Genomic DNA, 15297 nt, shown 5'->3' with positions numbered 1-15297 from the left:
CAGTCAAATCTCTGGTGACCCATAGCCCCACCTGGCTTTGCTTGCTTTTTAAAAACACTTGGCAGGCACTAGGGAAGTTGTCGGGCAGCACGGCACCCATGGGGCACCTGGGATTAGGATTGCCAGGTTCCAGCAGGGGGTTCCCCCCTTTTGGGAGCTTTGATTCGCCACCAGCCAGCTGGCCGGCAGGGAAATCCTCACCCCCAAACAGGGATGTGTCGTCATCACACTGGGGGGCTTTGGTATTTGGGCAAACTCTATGGTTTTGAGGGTGAAAAAAACCAGAGAGTTTCGCCCAAATACGAGTGTCCCTGTGCAACGTCCCTAAAGTAATGACATCACTTCTGGGTTACATCATCACATCTGGGTTGCTGTGCGATATCCCCTCCCCTCCCACCCCTGGAATGCCCCCAAATTGGCCCACCAAACGGGCGAGGGGACCTGGCAACTTTATTTAGTATAGGGTTTTCTGTATTGTACAGCAATGTATCCTGTAGTTGTTTCTGTCAGACAAAGCATGATTCCCCTTTCCCATTGCAGAATGTTCATTTTGTGCCCAGAATCATTCTTGGGGGTCCCCTGAACCCCAAGGGCAGCATTTAAGGGAGGCTGCAGTAAGAGGGAAGAGGCACCCATTCCCATTTCTCCTGGGAGGGACGATGGCTAGAACATCTGCTTGGTTAGCAGAAGGTCCCAGGTTCAATCCCCGGCATCTCCAAATAAAAAAAGTCCGGGCAAATAGGCATGAAAAACCTCAGCTTGAGACCCTGGAGAGCCGCTGCCAGTCTGAGTAGACAATACTGTCTTCGATGGACCGAGGGTCTGATTCAGTAGAAGACAGCTTCATGTATTCATATGTCCTAGACTAATTCTCTAAGAAGATGAAGAGAGAAGACTTATATCCTGCCCTATACTCAGAATCTCAGAGTCTCAGAGCGGTCACAGTCTCTTTTACCTTCCCCCCACCCCCTCACAACAGACACCTTGTGAGGTAGGTGGGGCTGAGACAGCTCTTACAGCAGCTGCCCTTTCAAGGACAACTCCTACGAAAGCTATGGCTGACCCAAGGCCATTCCAGCAGGTGCAAGTGGAGTTGGGGGGAATCAAACCCTGTTTTCCCAGATAAGAGTCCGCACACTTAACCACTACACCAAACTAGCCACCCAAGAGGCATCTTGGGGCTACATAACACTGCGGGGCAGGGGCGGGGGGACTCATGGGTAAGCAGAAAGCCCAGCAGGGAGATGATGCGAAACCAAGGAAGTCTCTTTGGAAATCCAAAAGCACTTGAAGCTTTCGCTTGGCTCAAAACCTGCCTTACTGGGGGTCAGGCTAACCTCAGCAAGTCAGCAATTGCTAGGCCAGCAGAGGCTTAATGTGAGAGATTCTGGACTCCTTGAGCTGTCCTCTTACAGCTTTGGACTTCCCTACCCCACCCCCGCTGAGAGAAAGAGAGAGCCGAATCCGAGGGCACCTGTCCAAGATGCCACCCCCGCCTCGGCAGGCATGACACCTTAGATCTGCCTTTCTGTCTAGCCGGGCAAATACCAAAAAAGGGAGAAGCCTCTTCCCCCGCCCCCAATATCACTTTCAGTTTAGTTTTCCCCTTGCAACCTGATTCTGTACAGGCCTGCTTGCAGATAAACTGAACTGAGTTCAGCAGTCCTAGCTTGTCCGGAAATGTGCAAAAGATTATAGCAGGAGTGGCCAAACTGTGGCTCGAGAGCCACATGCGGTTCTTTCACACACATTGTGCATGCAGCTCTCGAAGCCCCCACCGCCCCATCGGGCAGCTTGGAGAAGGCATTTCTCGCTTTAAATCACTTCTCCAAACCAGCCAGCGGCTTAGTGAGTGCATTGAAAATTAAAGTTGCTTTCTTTCCACCACTCTCTCCTCCCTCCCTTCTTCCTGTCTTGCAGCTCTCAAACATCTGATGTTTATTCTATGTGGCTCTTACATTAAGCAAGTTTGGCCTTTTGTTTTCTCCCCCAAACACATACACACAAGCACTCATTTTCCCCTCTATGCTAGTATGAATGAGCATGGACCTTGGCTTTTTTCTTTCTTTGCAGATTTTCTTAGCTCCACTCTGTGCTAAATGCCAGTTTCTAAACTGGGAACATGACAGGCTTGGAGTCTGGGTCCCTTCCATGGAAACCCACTATCCCTTTCCAACTTGACGTAGCGGTTAAATGCACAGATTCTTATCTGGGAGAACCGGGTTTGATTCCCTACTCCTCCACTTGCAGCTGCTGGAATGGCCTTGGGTCAGCCATGGTTCTCACAGAGCTGTCCTTGAAAGGGCAGCTTCTGGGAGAGCTCTTTCAGCCCCAGCCACCTCACAGGGTGTCTGTTGTGGGGGAGGAAGGTAAAGGAGATTGTGAGCCACTCTGAGATTCAGAGCAGAAGGTGGGGTATAAATCCAATATCTTCTTCTTCCTCCTCCTAACAATTAAAGAAAATGGAATGTTCCTTGGGATTTAGTGGCATGTATCCAACAGTGCATTCCACTTCTCAAACATTTCCATTTGTGGAAGGATGAAGGGGATTTCCACTGGGTTTTTATTCTGCCCCTCTCGTTGCAGACCCCTGATTCCACCCCCCTGCTGTTCCCAAGAGTCTGCTAACCCCCTTCCCACCTCCCCAGAACAAAATTTTAGGGGTTCATTGGCCAGCAAAGCGAGTATACCTTGCTGTGCAAAGTCAGTGGGGGAGGTGCATGCCTGTCGGTTCCAGAACTGGAGAAGCATTTGGGGAGCCATTTGCTGTCATTGCCAACGTTCCCTCTGAGCTGTGGAGTCTTGTTAGCAAAAATTCTACTTTGTGAGCTGCTTCCGTTAAAGCTGTGAGCGACTGGCATTCCACGTGGTGAGCTGCTGCATCAATTAGTTTGCTGTGGGGCCATTTTTCCTGAGCCGAGACAAAAACGTGTGAGCTGGAGGCTAAAAAATTGTGAGCTAGCTCACACGGACTCAGCTTAGAGGGAACAGTTCACTGCTGTTCAGCAGCAGGCTGGACCAAAGAGTTAGAGGCTGAATGCTGGTAGCCCAAACCATATTTCGAGATGGAGCGTTGTTGGCTATGACACCTACTTTACATAATAGCTTCTTGGGAGAGAGGCAGATGAGATGGAGATGGAGGAAATCCCCACTTCTGCAAAGGGCAGCATACAAAAGTGAAAAATTAAACAGGTGCATGTGGGGAAGGAATGCATGCTGCACAGAAGTAAATCCCGTGACCTTTCACAACCGCCGCGATTGGCAACAAGGCCGTCTCTTCAGTAGTTAGGCTAATCTAGTATCTGAGAGACCTGGGCTTGAATCCCCACTTGTACCATGGAAGCTCACTGGCTGACCTTGAGCTAGTCCCTCACTCTCAGCCTAGCTCAGGGGTCCCCAACCCCCAGTCCGCAGACGACTGTTGGCAACTGGGCTGCACGGGAGGCTGTTGCCCCCCACTGCCTCCCCCTCCCTTAGGGGAGGGACGGAGGCTCAGTGGTGGAGCATCTGCTTGGTAAGCAGAAGGTGCCAGGTTCAATCCCCAGCATCTCCAACTAAAAAGGGTCCAGGCAAGTGGCGTGAAAAACCTCAGCTTGAGACCCTGGAGAGCCAAGGGATGGTGGCTCAGTGATAGAGCATCTGCTTGGTAAGCAGAAGGTCCCAGGTTCAATCCCCGGCATCTCCAACTAAAAAGGGTCCAGGCAAATAGGCGTGAAAGACCTCAGCTTGAGACCCTGGAGAGCCAAGGGACGGTGGCTCAGTGGTAGAGCATCTGCTTGGTAAGCAGAAGGTCCCAGGTTCAATCCCCGGCATCTCCAACTAAAAAGGGTCCAGGCAAATAGGCATGAAAAACCACAGCTTGAGACCCTGGAGAGCCAAGGGACGGTGGCTCAGTGGTAGAGCATCTGCTTGGTAAGCAGAAGGTCCCAGGTTCAATCCCCGGCATCTCCAACTAAAAAGGGTCCAGGCAAGTTGGCATGAAAAACCTCAGCTTGAGATCCTGGATAGCCAAGGGATGGTGGATCAGTGGTAGGGCATCTGCTTGGTAAGCAGAAGGTCCCAGGTTCAATCCCCGGCATCTCCAACTAAAAAGGGTCCAGGCAAGTAGGTGTGAAAAACCTCAGCTGGAGACCCTGGATAGCCAAGGGATGGTGGCTCAGTGGTAGAGCATCTGCTTGGTAAGCAGAAAGTCCCAGGTTCAATCCCCGGCATCTCCAACTAAAAAGGGTCCAGGCAAATAGGTGTGAAAAACCTCAGCTTGAGACCCTGGAGACCCATGTCTCTGCCCCACTGGCTGCGGCCGGGCTTGCATCTTATCCTTCTTCTAAGAATGCGCTGGAGGAGGCTTGGTTCCCCCTCCCTTCTGGTTCCAGAAAGGAGGAGGGAGAAGCATCCTCCATATGACCATATGAAGCTGCCTTATACTGAATCAGACCCTTGGTCCATCAAAGTCAGTATTGTCTTCTCAGACTGGCAGCGGCTCTCCAGGGTCTCAAGCTGAGGTTTTTCACATCTATTTGCCTGGACCCTTTTTTGAAGTTGCCAGGGATTGAACCTGGGACCTTCTGCTTCCCAAGCAGATGCTCTACCACTGAGCCACCGTCCCTCCAGTGCATTCTTAGAAGAAGGATAAGATGCACACTGTGTCGCAGCCGGTGGAGCGGCATGCTGTGATCGCTCGGGGGGGGGGGGGGAGGCGGAGCGGAAGGGCCAAGGCACGGCGTATCAGAGCTGGGGGGGGGGAGGTGGAGCTGATGGTACGGGAGGGGGCAGGCACGGCGTCGAGGTGCGCTCTGATGGGGGAGCGATGGGAGGGGTTCTGCGTTGCAGGTCCCTGGTGGCAAAAAGGTTGGGGACCACTGGCCTAGCTGACCTCACGGGGTTGTTTTGAGGGCAGAACAGGAGAGGAGAACAATGTAAGCCATTTTGAGTCCCCCTCAGGGAGAAAGGCGGGGTACAAGTGAATTAAGTTAAATGAATAGTGGGAAGGGGCTGTGGCTCAGTGGAAGAGCCTCTGCTTGGCACGCAGAAGGTCCCAGGTTCAATCCCTGTCATCTCCAGTTAAAAGGACCAGGCAGTAGGTGATGGGAAAGGCCTGAGACCTTGGAGAGCAGCTGCCGGTCTAAGTAGACAATACTGATTTTGATGGGCCGAGGGTTTGATTCAGTATTAGGCGGCTTCATGTGTTCAACCTGACACTTGATTGTAAATGAGAAATGCACTGTCTCTGTTTATGCCCTGGTTTATACAGTTATACAATTAGGAGCCCCGTGGCGCAGAGTGGTAAAGCTGCAGTACTGCAGTCTGAACACTCTGCTCACGACCTAAGTTTGATCCTGGCGGAAGCTGGGTTCAGGTAGCCGGCTCAAGGTTGACTCGGCCTTCAATCCTTCCGAGATCGGTAAAAGAAATCCCTAGCTTGCTGGGGTGGGGTGGGGTAAAGTGTAGATGACTGGGGAAGGCAATGGCAAACCACCCCATAAAAAAAGTCTGCTGTGAAAACGTCGTGATGCGACGTCACCCCAGAGTCGGAGACGACTGGTGCTTGCACAGGGGGACTGACTACTTTTACCTTTTTATACAGTTAAATCTCATGATGAATTCAAACACAACTTTTTTTTTATTTGCTATACTCTAAATTATCTATAGAAACCATTTCTTATGTGCTTTTCTTCATTATGGAGCTCAAACTTAGATTAAAAACACATAGGATAAAATATGTTAAAAAACAGAAACCCGAAATTTATAATCACCACCGAGGACTGCTTACTCAACCTAAGTAAACACAGTCTTAAATAAAAAACATCTTCAGCTGCCTCCTAAAGATTGAAAGTGAGGGGACCAGGTGCATCTCCCTGGAGTAGGTTCTTCCATAATTGTGGGGCTAATACTGAAAAGGCCTTCTCTTGTGTACCCACCAAATTTCTGCTGGGACAGTTAGGCGGGCCTCTGTCTGTGATCTTAATTCCTGGGCAGGAACATACAGGAGAAGACAAACCAAAGGGTGATTAACACATGGAATTCACTGCCACAGGAGGTGGTGGCAGCTAAAAGCATAGACAGCTTCAAGAAGGGATTGATAAACATATGAAGCAGAGGTCCATCAGTGACTATTAGTCACAGCGTATCATTGGAACTCTCTGTCTGGGGCAGTGATGCTCTGTATTCTTGGTGCTTGGGGGGGCCACAGTGGAACGGCTTCTAGTGTCCTGGCCCCACTGATGGACCTCCTGATGGTACCTGGGGGGTTTTTGGCCACTGTGACGCAGAGTGTTGGCCTGGATGGGCCATTGGCCTGATCCAACATGGCTTCTCTTACATTCTCCAGATACCTAGGTCCCAAACCATATAGGGCTTTAACCTGTGGGCCTTTTAAAGTGACACGGTACTTTTTGTTTGTTTGTTTCCAAGGAAGGCGAGCCATTGTAATGCCTGTCAAAAGGTGTTCTGCTGCAAAGTTATACTTTCGTGGGATGAAATAATAAATATTCTGCGTGTAACGCTAAAGAAAAGGAAATTGTATCCCAGGAAACATAAGTTTGTTTTCTATGAGTGCCTGTTGTTCGGTTAAGGAAGTTGTGGCCTCTGAAAATTGTATGTTACTTGGGGTGACTATCGCGTGAACCATCCCTGACTTCCGCCAGTGGAACGCCCCTCCCCTCCACAGGATGGGCCTTCAGCATTGAAGCCATTTAGGCTTAAACGATAAAGGGAGGTGTTAATTTTGCTTCGGCTGCTTCTCATTTAATAGCACGCCTCCTTTGTGAGTCAGCTAAATGCCTTCCAGGGAAGAAGTAATGGACCTGACTCAGGCTTACGCTTTGTCCCAAAGGTTAGGCCCCATTTCATTTGTTTTATCTGCCCTCATCCCCGCACCCCAAATTGCACTCAGATTTTATTTTAAATTGCTCGCTCTCCGTTTAATTACGTTGTGGTGTTTCCTGGAGCCTTCCAGACTACTAGTAACTACTTCACAGCGAATCGCATGCATGCGCAGGCAGGCAGTTTTTTTTCAAGCGAAAATTCGTTGGCGTTCCAGTACAGGGTGCAATTAGGAGAGTTCATAAGCATTTCGTGTTGTTTTAGGGCCCTCCCCCTTTAATTTTCTAAATTGAATTTCTGGTCGTCTTGGATGTAAAGAAGAAAAAGGATAGGGAAATGGTGAAAAATGCAGCAGCAGTGATTCCCAGTGGTTAAGGCAGGGATCCCCAGTGTTTCCTAGCGCCCACAAGCATTTTTTTTTTTAAAGTGGGCCAGGCCAGGTGTGAGTTCTACCGAGCAAGACTTTTGATCGGCTATTGGAGAACTGATTGGCTGGGCAGATTTTTAAAAGCGTTGCTTTCTTCACTGTGTGACTGAAGGTAAGCTGCGGCAGCCGTTGTATCGCTGGCTCTGCCTCTGGCGGCAGCCATTTTGTGACTGCACCTGTCGAATCAGAATTCCGAATGGGCCCACAGGCTCCAAAATTTGAGGATCCCTGGGTTAAGGGGTGAAATTCCAGGGCTTTGAAGTTAATCAGATTTTTAGCACCTTCCTTCAAGGGGCTCAGGTTCTTCCCTCACACTCGCTTCCCAATTTATCCTCCCTTCAGCTTTGTGAGGTAGATTTGGCCGATTTTATGTGACTGGAGGCCTCTGAAGCTTCATGAACAGGGTTTTGGGGTTTTTTTTGTAGCGGGAGCTCCTTTGCATATTAGGCCACACACCCCAATGCAGCCAATCCTCCTAGAGCTTACAGTAGGCCCTGTAAGAAGAGCTCTGTAAGTACTTAGAGAATTGGCTACATCAGTAGGGTGTGGCCTAATATGCAAAGGAGTTCCTGCTCCAAAAAATAGCCCTGTTCATGAATGTTTGAGGATTTGAACCCAGGTCTGCTCAGTCTGATACTCTAGGTCTGCTTCCCCAAGCTTGTGGAGCCTATGGGCACTTTTGAAGTATTTATGAATAGGGAGTGGTTGCCATGACAAAATGGCCTCTCATTTTGAGGGCTGGCGCCATTCACGAAAGGCTGAGAAGAAGAAGGAGTTGGTTTTTATGCCTCACTTTTCTCTACCTTAAGATGTCTCAAAGCAGCCTACAATCACTTTTGCTTCCCCTCCCCACAACAGGCACCTTGTTAGGCAAATGGGGCTGAGAGAGCTCTGAGAGACTGGGGACTTCATGTTGGAGAATCAAACCTGGTTCTCTAGACTGGAATCCGCTGCTCTTGACCACTACAACACACTGGGGGAGATGGCAAAGCTGAGCATCTTCCTGATATAGAGGGAACTCTTTCCACACATGTGCTAATTGGTGCTCCCCACAAACACCTGGGGAGCCCTCTGGGGTGTTTCTGAAACACTTCCTTTTCCCATGAGGTGGAAGAAAGCCACGCTTCGCTATTTGCTCTGGGTAATAGATGCCTTGGAGAAGAAGGACATTGAAAATGGGGAAAAGGAAATGGGAAACTTGTTTGTGATTACCACTTTGGGGTCACCACTAGGGGTGTGTAGTTTTATTTTCTCGGTATTTTTCAGTTCAAGTTTATTGGAAACCCCCCCCCCCCCCCATTTAGATTTCTGAAAAATTCCAGATCCCAATACTGTTAAAAGTGTTTCGACCCAGGATTTTTTTTTGGAAATCCCAATCTTTTTTGGGGGGAGGGGGGTCCAATAGACCTGAGAAGAAGAAGAAAGCCACAGAAAGAACTTGTTTTTCAGGCTTTCTTCTGCAGTCCCTTTAAACAGATGTGGTTAAAGGGACAGCAGAATACAGCCCAGAAATCAGCTGAGCCAGCAGCCTGGCGAGGTTGGGAAGGCAGCGGGCGCGCTCAAAGCCGGTATCTGAGCACACTCGCTGCCATGCCCCCTGACTTCGCCAAGGCTCACTTCGGTGAGGTTGGAATGGCAGCAGGCGCGTAAGGTGAGGGGGCACCTCCTGGCACCCCTAGGCCAGGTGGCGCCCAAGGCTGCCGCCTACTCGGCCGACTCCCACACATCGGCCGACGCGGGGATTCAGGGGTTGGCCCTACAATGGCTTTCCTCTTTCCTTGAAGGTCGGGGACAAAGGGTCGCGATTGGGGGGGAACTATCCCGGAGGCGCACGCTTGATTATGGAGTTCTTTCCCCGATGTTATTTAACATCTATATGCGTCCCCTTGCCCAGATTGCCTGAAGGTACGGGCTGGGCTGTCACCAGTATGCTGATGACACCCAGCTCTATCTGCTTATGGACGGCTGACCAGCCTGCGCCCCAGAAAATCTGGACCGGGCGTTACAGGCAGTGGCTGAGTGGCTCAGACTAAGGGGGCTGAGGCTAAATCCGGCAAAGACAGAGGTCCTCTGCTTGGGTCGTCGGAGTCCGGGGGGGGGGGAATCCCCCTGCCAGTTTTTGACGGTGCGCCGTTGATAGCTGTGGACAGGGTCAAGAGCTTGGAGGTACTATTGGAGCCTTCCTTAAAGATGGAGGCTCAAATAGCAGCCACTGCCAAGTCCGCTTTTTTTCATCTTAGGCGGGCAAGGCAGTTGGCCCCCTTTCTGGAGCGTGACGATCTACCATCAGTGATCCATGCTACGGTCACCTCGAGGCTGGACTACTGCAATGCCCTCTACATGGGGCTGCCCCTGTGCCGAACCCGGAAGTTGCAGTTAGTGCAGAATGCCGCGGCCCGGCTGTTATTGGGACTCCCAAGATGGGAGCACATTCGGCCGGGGCTCCAGGTTCTGCACTGGCTGCCAATAACATACTGAGTCCGGTACAAGGTGCTAGTCATCACCTTTAAAGCCCTATATGGCCTAGGACCTGCCTACCTGAAGGACCGTCTCTCCCCACATGTTCCCCAGAGAGTGCTGAGATCGGGAACCCAAAATCTTCTCGTTATCCCCGGGCTAAAGGAAGCCCGCCTGCAATCTACCAGGGATAGGGCTTTCTCTGAAATGGCCCCTTCCTGGTGGAACCAGCTGCCGGAAGAGGTGAGGGCCCTGCGGGATCTTGCTCAGTTCCGCAGGGCCTGTAAGACAACCCTCTTCCGGCTGGCCTACAACTAATCTGGCATAGGAAACTAAGTGTAGCTCTATTAGATTTCTGCTTCGTTTTAATGCTTTGCTTTGCCTTGTTTTAATGTTTTTATATTTTAAATGTCTTAATTGTGTAAATGCCTAAACTTAATTCTGTTATGTTGGATTCCATGTGTTGTGAGCCGCCCTGAGCCACCTTGGTGGGAAGGGCGGAATACAAATCATAAATAAAATAAAAATAAAAATAAAAAATCAGCCCTGCCCTGTAAGCTCTTGGAGGATTTATAAATAAGTAAATAAACAATTAAATTTGCTACATCAGGGGTGTGTGGCCTAATATGCAAAGGAGTTCTTGCTGCAAAGAAAAGCCCTGCTGAGAAGATATTTTTGTAATCAAAATACCAAATAGAATAAAGAACCAGAACCACAACACATGAATGCCGCATCAGGGAAGTCACAACAATTTATAAAGAAAACATGCAACTGAACTTGCAAATCCTGAAAAACAGCTGGAGCAGATTGTTCCTGCTGCTCAGCTGTTTTTCTGGGCTTTCTTCTGCGGTCCCATTAAACAGAGTGCATTTAAAGGGAGTGCAGAAGAGACCCCCCCCCAAAAGAAAACATTTATAAAGGAAACATGCAACTGACGCTGCTAAGCTTCTGAGGTCTGATTCGATCAGGCTAGCCTGGCCACGTAGGTCAGTGTGCCGTACAATTTAAGGGAAAAAATCCTTGCAAGCCTGAGTTTTAGAAGAAAGTCATGAAACGCATAGCTTCCCTAATTCTGATTGTAAGATGGGGAATTTCTCTGTTCTCAATGCTGTGGGTGCAGGGACTTTTCAATATTGTGTGATAACAGATGTTTTCAGAAATCACCCTTAAGTATCCCCATTCTGCATTGTAATGTGTCTTTTTCTGGCTTTACAGTTGGCTTTGCGAGACAGGCTCCTAAAACAGAGGAAAAGGCTGGTAAAGTAACCGTGAATGCAACCAGAGAGGAAGACTGTCTTTTGTGTCATTTATCAACTTGGCTGTCTGGAAGCCGTCTTCTTGGCTGTCTGGAAGCCGTCAACTTGGCTGTCTCCCCTCTTCTTGTTGAACTGTCTAAGCTCCCAATGAACAGAAGGCTGAAAACTATATCCAGATAATTGAACACAGGGACGCTTCTCCTCGCTCGCTACTTTATGTTTAAAAATCCCTAAATGACTATTTAAAGAAGATTTTTACAGGCTGGAAATATACCTCAAGGAATGGACTTGCCTTTTCATTAAATCGAATTCATTTAAATGCAGCTGGTTGGCAGATTAGGCCTCTGATTACCTTGGCAGCAGAACTTCAGCTGTAAAGGTTCTTCCTGAGGAGTAAATCCTATGGACTACAGTGGGAGGGACTTCTAAGTAACTCAGCAAATGTTCTACCTGAATGTAGAGGAGAGTTGCCAGACTCCTCCCCCAGTGGAGGCAGAGGGTTCCCTGCTGCCAAGTTGTGCCCCTCAGCCGCCGATCAGCTGACTGGCGGGGGGGGGGGAGACTTCCCAGCAGAAAGATTAAGGCCCAGGCCACGTGCCAGCATTGCACAGGAAGTGACATCACAGAGGAAGTGACATCATCACACCAGTGACATTTGTATTTGGGCAAAAACTAGGGTAGAAGTCAGTTTTACTGTACAGTTTTGCCCAAATACTAGAGCACCACCTGAATGTCACCAGCATGATGTCACTTCCTGTGTAGCACTGATGACATGGCCTAGGGCTTCCTTTTTTTCCTGGTAAGTCCCCGCCCCGCCAGTTGCCAGAAGGCACCCGGAAACCCTAATGCAGAGGGAAAGCAAATACTCTGGTATCATTATAAAATATATTTTAAATACACTTTTAAGGATTTTGTACGTATTGGTAATTATGGCGATTCGTTTGGCTGAGCTTCATCGGGGTAACATTTTAACTTGTTTCTGGTTCAGAGCTAGGCACCAGGCTGGGGACTCCTCCTGGGTTAGAGAACTGGACCAGGGACTGGGACGCCTGGGTTCAAATCCCCCCCCTCCCCAGTTCAACATGAAAGCCCACCAGCTCACTTTGGGCCTGTTACAGTCTCTCACCCTAACCTGCCTTCACAAGAGTGTTGAAGCAAGGATTAAGCAGAGGAGGGGGGAGCACCGTGTGAAAGTCCCCAGTCAGGGAGAGAAGTGGGATATAAATAAAATAACAATTGGGTGCCAGGGATCCCAGACCCTGCACCCAATAACTCAGCTGCGCAAAAATACTTCATTGATTTAATCTCAACAGTTGGAAGGGACCACCAGGATCTTCATCGTGGTCTCTGTGCAGTCCCACACATGGGTCTTGCCACAGGCAACGGATCCATACCTCGGAGTCTCCAATAGCTTGCCTAGAGAGTTTTTTGGCGCACTCTCCCGCTCGCCCTGGGGAGCAGATATCGACTGTGCATGCCTGGAGCGAGCAGGAGGCGCCCCTCCCACTCAACACCTACCTTGCTGCGTTCCCAGCTCGTTTCTCCTGTTTGGTATTGTATTCACCCTTTCTCTTTATCTCCATTCTACTCTCCTTTTCGTCCTTATAAAAATTTTTTAAAAAGCCCTTGTTTCTGCGCTTTCCTTTCCCTGTATTTTCTCCCTTCCCTTCCCCTCCCTTGTCCGGAGCATATGGAAGGGAAAATTACTTTCAAAAAGTGTCGGAGGTGTGGATCTAAAATTCCTACTTCAGACGGACACTCTTACTGTCTTTTTTGCTTGGGTGAAGCTCATCAGGTCGATACTTGCCCACACTGTGCCAATTTCAATAAACAGGCGCGAAAAAATCGAGTGGCTAGACTTCAAAGTTTCCTGCTCGAAAAATCTCTCCGGGCCATGCCCAGCTTTGATTCGCCGCCTCCCCCAACCTGAGCAGGACATTCGGCTGCGTTGCTGCTCCTCAACCCCTTAAGAAGCATAAGTCTGACAAGAGAGCATCCAAGCACTCTGACACCGGCCATAAGTCTTTGAAGAAGTCTCACCACACCTATCCTTTGGTCTTGGCTTCAAAGAAACCTCGCGATCCGACAAGGTCGACTCCAATGACTTCTCCGAGGGCAACCACTTTGACTACTATTTCGATGGCTATGACATCGGTTTCTACCCACTTGGCTCCAATCCAATCTCTAGTTCTACCAGAGCTTTCAGTGCCTTCCGATGTCATTTCCGACATGCCTCATCTCACACCTCACTCTCCAGCTCCAGTCGAAGTCATCCCTGTTCAATCTCGTTCGCCCTCAGTCCATAGTGTGATGTCGTTTGACATCCTCGAACCCGACCCACGTTCAGATCCTCTGACTTCCCATCAGGAGCATCATCGGTCTCTGCTTCAGGCAGGATCTTTTCCGACTTTGGAGTTTCCCCTCTATACCGAGAGTCTTCGACACAGGTTTTCTACCCAACATATCCGCTCTCGCACACCGGTTCGACGTCGTGATCTCTGCTCACGCTCTCCAGTCTACCGCGAATCCCGGGATCACTACCAGAGGCGTCGATATGAATACTCAGTCTCCAGATCACCATCTCCTAGACACCGTCGCATCTACCATCGCTACTCTCTCGTTCCCCCTTGGAGTAAGTTTTCCGACGCTCTCGGTACTGTGAACTGAAGGCCGCGTCCCACAGAGACCATGAAGTATCAACACCTCGAATCTGTGACTTCGAATTGCCTCGGTACCATGAGCCTTCTCAAACCTGAGACCTGGATTATCGCTCCTCCCGAGACTGTGAACCTCTTCAGTACCGTGAGTCTTATATGCCTCGAACCCATGCCACAGCCTGTGTCACTATATCTTCGGCACCGACTAGGACTGCGGCACTGGCGACGACTTCGACTGTCTTGCCGGCACAAGACCCTGCATGCACATCTGCACCTGCCAAGCCTGTATCTTCTCCACCAGAACCTGAGGAATCTGAATCCGACAAGGACAATTCTGGCTCCTCTGACTCCAAAGATCCTCCTCGCTCTCCTGGCTCTGATTCTACACATCCAACCCGTCTCTCTCCATCTGACGGTTCCAAGGCTTACCTCAATCTGATCACCACCATGGCTGAGGCCTTGAATGTTACTCTTCCTTCGGACTCACCCAAGGTTTCTGATGTGGTCCACGATTTGGTTCAGGCTGATTTCCCAGCAGGGTCTCTCCTGCCCATGCTGCCAGTGCACTTGGAGGTGCTTCGTGAGACCTGGGACAAACCTGCTTCCATTCCACCTACCTCGAAGCACTTTGATTCCCTCTACAGGGTACATGCTCCAGAGTCCAATTTTTTAGAAAAAATACCAGAGAAATGGGATTGGATTGTAAAAGTTATGACATGGAGTGAAATGGACAAATTAACAAGAATTTAAAGAGACTATGATTTAGAAGTTTTTAAGATGGAGTGGGAAAAGTTCAGAAGATATGTAGAAAAAGAGTGGAAAATAATAGGACATTGGACAATTTTTGATAATGATTAAGTCTTAGAAAAAAAGAAGAATATTAATTTTTGTTTTTATTAGTTAAGGGTACCTTTAAACATTAGTACTTTAAGTAAATAACACCGGCGGGGGTCAAGTAACGGGGGGAGGGGTGGGTAGAAAGTAATATATGGGATAGATAAAAGAAGTTATTAATGATGCAAGAAATATAATTTGTTACCATATGTTACCAAATAAAATTGTTTTAACCAGAGTCCAAATTTTTAGCTTCACACCCTCTTCAAATTCTATCATAGTGCACTCTGCGACCAAAGCAAAACCCTCTAGACACCTTACACCTCCTGATCGTGAGGAACGGAAATTGGATACCCTGGCTCGCAGAATCTACAATCTTGCCTCTACTAATTCTAAGGTTAAAAATTACCTGGCTTATTTCTCTGCCTACACATTCAATCTTGCCAACTAGTTTACCTCTCCTATTCCTTCTCTCCCCGAAACCTCTCAGAGAGTTGCATCCAACATAGTCTCCGAGCTCTCGAGTTTCCAAGTAGCAAATAAATTCCATCAGACATGCTGTTTCTTGCTCATCTAGGGTTTTTGCTTCTTCTGTGGCACTGCGTCGACACGCTTTGCTCCGATCTACAAATCTGCAACCGGACATCAAACAGAAGATCGAAGATCTCCCCTTTGATGGGCTTGGCCTCTTTCACGCCTCCACCGATGAAGTCCTTACTTCAGTAGATGATGGCCACAAGAGGGCAAAGCGCCTCGGGGTCTCTCAGCCAGCCTCACAACAGTTTAACCGACCTAAGCCCTGGAGACCATCTTTTCAGAGGCGTCAACGCTCTCCTAAACAACC

At 49.1% G+C, this 15297-nt stretch overlaps 1 protein-coding gene across 1 annotated transcript in view; it reads left to right on the top strand.

Moving 5' to 3' along the window:
- Positions 1 to 11868, top strand: part of SDAD1 (SDA1 domain containing 1) — a 59116-nt gene extending 47248 nt beyond the window's left edge. The window contains exon 22 of the mRNA XM_060247174.1: positions 10922 to 11868. Within this exon, the coding sequence (XP_060103157.1) occupies positions 10922 to 10972 (51 nt within the window). The 3' untranslated portion in view covers positions 10973 to 11868. The remainder of the gene's footprint in view (positions 1 to 10921) is intronic.
- The last annotated feature ends 3429 nt before the right edge of the window (positions 11869 to 15297 follow it).

This window comes from Heteronotia binoei, chromosome 9 (genome assembly GCF_032191835.1).
Source record: "Heteronotia binoei isolate CCM8104 ecotype False Entrance Well chromosome 9, APGP_CSIRO_Hbin_v1, whole genome shotgun sequence".
NCBI lineage: Eukaryota > Metazoa > Chordata > Lepidosauria > Squamata > Gekkonidae > Heteronotia > Heteronotia binoei.
The sequence above is the reverse complement of the archived record's forward strand: the minus strand, read 5'-3'. Positions and strand labels throughout refer to the sequence as shown.